At 32.0% G+C, this 8,701-nt stretch overlaps 1 protein-coding gene across 2 annotated transcripts in view; it reads right to left on the minus strand.

Annotated features, from left to right (window-relative positions):
• EFCAB7 (EF-hand calcium binding domain 7) overlaps positions 1–8,701 on the minus strand; it is a 47,965-nt gene that overhangs the window by 32,036 nt on the left and 7,228 nt on the right. For both annotated transcript variants that reach the window (XM_011940945.1, XM_011940936.1), the window contains exons 3-6: positions 6,427–6,638; positions 5,705–5,791; positions 4,791–4,986; positions 4,222–4,343 (exon numbers count right to left, since the gene is read on the minus strand). In XM_011940945.1, coding sequence (XP_011796335.1) covers positions 4,222–4,343; positions 4,791–4,986; positions 5,705–5,791; positions 6,427–6,638 — 617 coding nt within the window. The remainder of the gene's footprint in view (positions 1–4,221; positions 4,344–4,790; positions 4,987–5,704; positions 5,792–6,426; positions 6,639–8,701) is intronic.

Here is an 8,701-nt window from a genome sequence, read left to right on the forward strand (position 1 = left end):
AAAAAAATGTCTTTCAAACAAATCGACTTTCAATCATACAAAGCTTTTTCTCTAGGACCTAGACTAAAATGTTATGAACTAAAAGAAAAAATTACTGACAAATTGGCTGGCTCATTCAAATAAATCAATTTGAAAGGATTATAGATTAAGCTGACAGTTTGAGTATTAGGAGAAAAATGAAAGAAGGTTGAGTTTTGAAAATAATTTTAGAATGAGAGTAAGAAATTCCATGTATGATATAATTTTTTGACATTATAACGCAGAAATAAAATAATAGCTTGTAATTCTTATATAGGGCATGAGGTGGTGCTGTATTCTACCAATTCGGGTACATTCATATAAGTGCAAACTGAACTGTTATTTCGTTTATTTGTCATATGCAAATTTTACTTATTTTCATTCATAATGTATGAGGACACGCTTAAAAGTACAAAACCAAATACTAAAGCCAAAAATTCTAGTTATCAAAACAAATATATCAGTATAGTTACATTTTTCTTGGAACACTGTAGTGAATGAAAATGATTTAACATACAAATTCTGTATTATTAAATTTTTCAGTGAGAAAGAATTATTAAGCAGTAGATCTGCCATAGATTTAGTCAGAGGAGGAACTCATCACTATCATTATCATCACTATTGTTTTTTATAAAGATTTCCTATGTCACATACTTATTAGGAGGCTATTTGCTTTGGGGTATGATAAGACAAGAAAGTAACCGGTTGTTGCATTGTTATTAAATAATTGTAAACTACACATACTTAAAAAATAAAAACTTAAATAGATAATTTATGAAGGGTAAAATTGATGTGGCCTGAAACCTAACTGACAGGTTGAATTGATCAACATTTTGAAAATGTGAGAAACTTATAAGAAAATTATTATATGGAGCTTTCACAAAAATTAACAGATAATGAACCATTTGGAATTTAAAACGTTTATATTTGTATTGCCATATATAGACATATATATAACATATAAATGGTATACAATATAGATGCTGTATGTTTTGACATTATAATATATAGGTCGTACAACATATGTGTGTGATGTGTGTGCATATGTTGTACAATATACATGTATAAAATATAAATGTAGGCATACTCTAAGAATCTGAATATAGGAAGTATTGCATCTCTGGAGTTTACAACTGATAGTTTGGGGCTTACTCTAATTCTAGACATGACTGGTCTTAGCAAGGAAAGTGAAGCTATTCCTCTCTGAAAGGAAAATTCCTGACATTCCTTTATCATCACAGAATCTAAGTAAATGGATAGAATTCAGAATTTTAAAAAGAATAGTAATACAGTAACTAAGTATAGCCAATAGAAAGTAATATATGTATAGTACCTGTAAGGATCTTATTTTCCTTTTGTAATTCAAGTCCTTTACCAATTGTGTGGATTTATGGTTTAAAACATGGCTTACCCTTACCTATTACAACAATTTTCTAGTTTCTGAAAAGTCCCTCCTTCTCTGTCCCAATTCCATACTTTTCTGTTCCACATGAAGTTGAGATACCTAAACTTGTTTAAAATAAATGTAAAGTATCTGGAAAATTAATTTAACAATCCTTTCAGTAATTTATTCTGTATATTCACAACCAAGTACTTTTCAGAACGGTTATAAAACCTCAGGAATATATGAAATTTGTGAAATAAAAAAAAGAAAACTGCAAGTATTACAGTTCTTTTAGAATTTGTCTAGTAGGTTCTCTGTTTTTACCAGAAAACCCCCCCAAGAGGAAACAAGAATTAAAGAAAAATGTGGCCAGGTGTGGTAGCTCACATCTGTAATCCCAGCACTTTGGGGGGCCAAGGCAGGCAGATCACTTGAGGTCAGGAGCTCGAGACCAGCCTGGCCAACATGGTGAAACCTTGTCTCTACTAAAAACATAAAAATTAGCCAGGCATGGTGGCATGCACCTGTAATCCCAGTTACTTGGGTAGCTGAGGGAGGAGAATCACTCGAACCTGGGAGGCGGAGGTTGCAGTGAGCCAAGATCCCACCTGCATTCCAGCCTGGGTGACAAAGTGAAACTCTGTCTTAAAAAAAAGTATAAACAAACAAAGAAAAGAAAAGAAAAATGTAAACAAAGAACTGAATGCTGCTGAGTAACAAAAGGGTCACTTACTTTAAAAAATAATAATTTCAGCTCAACAGCTCAACTAAGAAATAGCAGATAGTAAGCAACAGTGGGCAATACAAGATCAGAAACAGGATATTAAAAGGTAAGATATACACAGCTACCAATTATTTCCAAAAGGCATTACATTTTATATGAAACTCGCAGAATTAAAAAGTTGACAGTATGCCCTTTTCTTTTAATCATTAAATTATCTTAGTACCTTTTACCTCACTCCCAATTATCATCCACACCATTCCCTGCTCTTGACTTTGAAACAAAACTTAAGTAGTCTCTTTGTTAAATATCATTATGACTTACAGACTAATTTTGGCATTTTTCTATTACACCTGCCCCAACCTTATTACATTTAGGTACTATCCTAGGCCAAGTTATCATCACTTTATATTTGGAAAACTCTATCAGCCTCTTAGATGGTGTCTCTGAGGTCTCTATACATAATACAACAGTAGATTAACTTTTCTTAAACTATACTTTCATCATGGCATTCCCATACAAGCACCTAGTTATTTCTTAGTTCTATAGTATTAATACTAGTATTTATTAATGTTCTTTATAATAAATAGTATTAACATTATTAACACTATTATTTATTAATGTCCTTGGCATTGTGCTAAATGCTTTACATATGTTTATGTATGATTTAAATCTTTCCAAAGCACACTAAATATAATTATTCCCTATTTATGGATAAGAAAACTGAAACTCTGAAGGGCTGCTGACTAATTCGCCCAAGGTCAGTTATGAAGTGATAAAGCTAAGATTCAAGCCCAGGTAGATCTCTATCTAAAACTCTAGATCACTAATCTCATCAACATCTAGAACACTGGCACAGAGTAGTCATTCAATAAATATTTGTTGAATAAATGAATGAATAAATACTATGCTACACTATCTTGGTATACTCTTAATAGTCAAATGAAAATTTATATTTTTAAATTCAAGCTCATATTTTACACTAAGCAAAATAACTGGCACACATTACATGCTTAGTGAGTATTTGTTGAACTGAACTAAATTTTAAAAATTATATTGGTATGAGCCCAACTAATGACACAGAGACAAAGTCTTACTGTAACTTAACATAATCCACATTAATATTTATTTATATCTCTCTTTAGAGTGGCTAAAATTACATTTATTTGTGCTTTTGAATCAGGTAAACCATAATTATGTAACTAAGTTAATTTTATTAGTAATTAATGTAGTTGCAAAATACAAAAAGGTTCCACTGGTGGAAAATAATATTGTTGGAACACTAAATATTGTGTATGAACATGCTGGACATGCACACCAAATTGCTTAGGGTGTATAGATTCCTAAACAGTCTGAACAAAATTCCCTGGAGATAATGTTTTAAAATTTTAATATAGAACAAATGTCACTGTCTAGCAATTTAAAGATATAAGGGACTTTAGAGTTCAATAACAAATACAGAGTTGTTATTTGAAACAAAAATGTGGCTCTTGAGAACAATCAGTTCAGTTTTCTAACAGCAGTTATAGTATGTGGTCATAACCATTTTTTCCCCTTTTACAGAGGTCTCTAGGTGCACATTTTTAATGTATCCTAGCAGTTTCCAGTTAATGTTTTATATTTCTGTAGCTATTATTTTCTGTTGAAAGAAAACTAGTAAAGGTTGAGTCTAGAAAGGGAAAACAAAGAAAGAAGATCAATATTAACACTCTACAAATATTGACTTAGCAAAGTGACTTTGTTGTCATTCTCTCATAGGATTTGAAATTGAATGAATGATTTATTTATAAGAAACATCTATGGTAAATATTTGTTAAACAAAACAAAAAATTTGCTTGCCAAAGTATATAACTTGATAATCTACTCATCAAGTTATAAAACTTGAGTGTTACCATTTTCAAACTGAGAAGCTTATAATAATATTCATCATTTTTAATTTAAAAGTATTACACTAGCTTACAGGTAGAAATTCCACAGAAAAACCTTGAATTACTTCACAAACTTTACTGGTTCCCTGTAGACACTGCATAGTTATTAATAAACTTAATGTCAAATTTTTTTCAGAAAAAGTCATCTCTGTTAACTTAAAATACTATACCTTTATTAAATTTGGCTCCGTTAACTTTGAGTTTCGATTACCATTAGCCCCCATGGTAATTGTGAAGGAAACAGATGTTTTGAACTTCCTGGTTGCTGACAGTAAAGAACTCCTGGTGTCACCTGCAACAAGTAATGATTATTAGGTCTCACATTATGAAAAGTTGTCAATAGGAGTTTTTTTCCAAACACAATGCAGTATAAAAGATCTATTGTATTACTTTGACTCTCTTTGTTCTCCCTATTGAAATAAAGTCAGAAGTTTTATATTTATCAGGCTTTAATGGTCCCTAATTTATGGGCTACTAATAAGAATTCTTATTTGAATATGTCACCTTTCAGTCTGAAATTTTAGTTTTAATAAAATATAACGAGCATAGCTAAGTCAAGTTCCATTAATAAAATTTTACTTCAATAGATTTTTACAGCTAAGAGAGTCTAGAAATGGTAACTAACAAAAGTTAGATTCTCATTTGTTTTATCACTGAGAAGCTGAAATGGAAGGAAAAATTTATCTGAATATGACTCTTTATTTCTGATCAAGAAGTTCTTAGTGTTAAAAGTAAATACCTTTATTTGAGAATGTTTCCTGATCAGTTTTTCTTATGATTTTAGGTGATGGTTTTGGTACTGGTGATGGGTCCCTTTCAGGGGACCCTTCAATGTGGTTTCCAAACTGGTGACGCCTCAGTTTACTATCAACCTCTAGTTTTTCTAGTGTAGTCTTGAGACATTGCTCGTTGGTTGTCATATACAATTTACAAAACTACAGGAAAAAAAAAAAGTCCAGTGGGTAAAACTATTCAATCATACATTGGGGAAGAGGAGAAAGCAAATGCACATTAGTAGGCAAGGAATAGACTGATAGATGGAATATATTTCCTATTGATGGTTACACATTTTATTTTTTTGAATCACATTGACCAGCCTCAAGTGACCTAGTGAAATGTAGCCGTGATTCAATGAGGAGGTCATACTCTGAGTGAAAATAAAATGTTACACAAGGAGAGGTGATTTATATTACTTTTTTTTACAAGACGTGTAGACTTGCATTTGTTCAAAATAATTTTTATGATTCTTCTACCAGAAAAGGTACATTTCTGAGTAGGGTCTCTATGTTTATGTGTGTATCTGTCTGTGTGTGTGAGCACACATGTTTTTTAACTGGGTTATATTATTTTTAATGTAGTCATCAGATTGCAATTGTGGGACTGGAAAAATTAAATTTCATGTACAATATTTAAGGATGTCATTGCCAATATTAAAAAGATGCATCCCTTTAAAAATAATTTTCTGACATGTTAACAAGTTGACATGTTAACTGATTTAATTGCTTCACAATGTATACATATATCAAAACATTACATGTACACTGTAAATATATACAATTTTTATTTGCCAGTTATACCTTAATAAAGCTGGGGAAAAATAAAAACACTTTTCCAACACAGTATGTACATTTACATCAATGTGAGCTTATGTACCTTAATGTAGTCAAATTTGCCATCAGCATTTACATCAGTCAAATTTATTATGGCATTTACTTCTTCTCGAGTCATCTTCTCACCTCTCTGAAAAAAAAAAAAAGGAGATTTATTTTAAAGCAACATGATTACTACTTTGTTATTCACAGGGATAGTGGAAGCACATTTTAATCTTTTCCACAGTTTTAAGGTATTGCTTCATTATAAATTATGAGTATTATATATAAAGAAAGAATGAGGCAGCTATATAAATTTCACAATTTTATTAAATTTTGTGAAAGTGTGCTGAATTTCAGTTTACTAAATAGTAACTAGAACCTGAATACTATAGAGTCAGTTATAACTGCTATTGAATTTAGGGGAATGATATTTTCTAACATTGTACCAAAAAAGAGAATGGATTCCTAATCCCATTTATACTTGGTTTTCCTTTTACTTATTACATATGGAACTATCACTGATTTTCAAAGAGTTCTGTACAGGAACAAATTAAATAGGAGCACAAGGGGGTGGTAACATAAGCTCAATTTTATACTTTATCTTTTATTTACAAAAAACCTTTCATCCAGAAGGATCCCTAAGTACTTTATAAATAACATGTAAGTAATTCATTTCACCTCTCAATGAAATAGTTATTTTTAATGTGGACTTTGGTAGCCAAAGCTAGATTCCAAGCTCTTTCACAAAATATGCATATTACAAAACAGTTTTACTGATCTTACCTTCGTTAGAAATTTATAAAGGTCAGTGTGTAAAATACAGCCATCATCATTCACATCTAATTGCTTAAATGATTTTAGTAGTTCTGCTTTTGAAGTAGGTTTTTCCTTCCTTAAAATTATACAAAAATCATCAAAATTCAGTTTGGCAGTTTGAGGAGTCCAATACTTATTAATGGTCTTTTGGGATGGATTTCTTCCTGCATGCTGAAGAGCTGCCCAACAAAACAAGTATTATTTGTAATTGCAATACTTGGAATTCGTACTTAAGTGCATTTTTTTTTCTTCAAATCACTATGTATTATGATATTTAAAAAACACTATACATATACCAGTACATTACCTTTGGTGTTGATTTATCTAGTGATACCAAGATAGGCCTGACTTTGAAAAACAAAAATATTGCCAGGCACAGTGGCTCATGCCTGTAATCCCAGCACTTTGGGAGTCTGAGGCAGATGGATCACAAGGTCAAGAGTTCAAGACCAGCCTGGCTAAGATGGAGAAACCACATCTCTACTAAAAATACGAAAAAATTAACTGGGCACAGTGGCAGGCGCCTGTAATCCCAATGACTCAGGAGGCTGAGGCAAGAGAATCGCTTGAACTCGGGGGGCGGAGGTTGCAGTGAGCTGAGATTGTGCCACTTCACTCCAGCCTGGGTGACAGAGTGAGACTCCATCTCAAAAGAAAAAAAAAGAAAAGAAAAACAAAAATATGTATGCCACCACCTAAAGATTATTTAATTATTAATGCCAGAATTAAATAGATTTTCCTTATTCTGACAGTTTGGTTCTCAACCTACATGGTTTAAATAACTACCAATATCTGATTACTTAAGAGCTTCTAAAAGCTCTTCTAAAAGCTTCTAAAGGTAATACAAGATTAAAAACAACCATCCATCCACTTAATTGTTTGGGAGACAAAAGGATAACACAAAAAGTGTGAATTAGTACTTTTTCTGGCTAAATAAATACCTTAATGACTATTCAGCCATAAACAAGAAGGAAATCCTGTCATTTGCAACACGATGGATGAACCTGGAGGACAACATGGTAAGTGAAATAAACTAGACACTGAAGACAAATACAGCATATCTCACTTGTGTGGAATCTTAAAAAAAAAAAAGTTAATATTATAGAAGTAGAGAACAGACCAGTAGTTACTGGAGACTGGGAAGGGGAACTGTAAGTACTACCTAAGTACTTTGGGGGTAGGGGAGGATGGGGAAAGGTAGGTCAATGGGTACAAACTTACAATCAAGATAGTGGGAAATAGGTTCTGGTATTCTATTGCACAGTATGGTGACTATAGTTAGCATTAAGGCACTGTATATTACAAAATAGCTAGAAGAGAGGCTTTTGAATGGTCTCACCACAAAGAAAAGATAAATGCATGCAGCGATGGATATACTAACTACCTTGATTTGATCATTATACAACATGGAAATGTACTGAAATGTCAAATTGTACCTCATAAATACATACAATATGTAAATTTAAAAAAACAAATATCTTAATGAAATGAGAAAATCATTCATTTAAGAATATCAGTGTCAACAGGCATGATATCTAAAATGTTCATCATTGCTAGGTACTAAGCTTTCAAAAATATTAATCATGTTCCAAATGTCAAATATATGCACATAAAGTATCCCTTTGCAGTTATGGCCCTGCTAAAAATCAAGAATGTCAATATACTTTAAGAGAAGATTATTACAGAGTTGCTATAGTCAAACTACTCTTCATTTTTAACCACATCCTTCTATCTATGAAGAGCAAAGAAGGACATGTGAGAAAAGCTTTGTATATTTACGTATGTCATATCACACTAAAACACAATAGTTAAAGCAATTACAGATATTTTGAACAGCTGAATAGAAGTAACTTGGTAATCTGCAAATACATCTCTGCATACTGAAATATAACATTTTCTAAAATGAACCAATGACAAATTTCCTAAGCACCACAGAAGGAATTCACATAATTTTAAAAGATACAATTGTCCTGAATTGTACTGCCAAATTCTATTACAAAATCTTATATTGGATAGTTCCAACTATCTTTATAGGAATTCACAAGATCTGTGTATCACCAATCAGCATCAAAAAACGATAATTTGGATATTCTACAATTTAATGTAATAAGGACCAATAAGTATAAAACAATTTCACTAAAGAAATATCCTCGGCCGGGCGCGGTGGCTCAAGCCTGTAATCCCAGCACTTTGGGAGGCCGAGACGGGCGGATCACGAGGTCAGGAGATCGAGACCATCCTG

Source organism: Colobus angolensis, unplaced genomic scaffold (genome assembly GCF_000951035.1).
Source record: "Colobus angolensis palliatus isolate OR3802 unplaced genomic scaffold, Cang.pa_1.0 Scaffold102, whole genome shotgun sequence".
NCBI classification, from domain to species: domain Eukaryota; kingdom Metazoa; phylum Chordata; class Mammalia; order Primates; family Cercopithecidae; genus Colobus; species Colobus angolensis.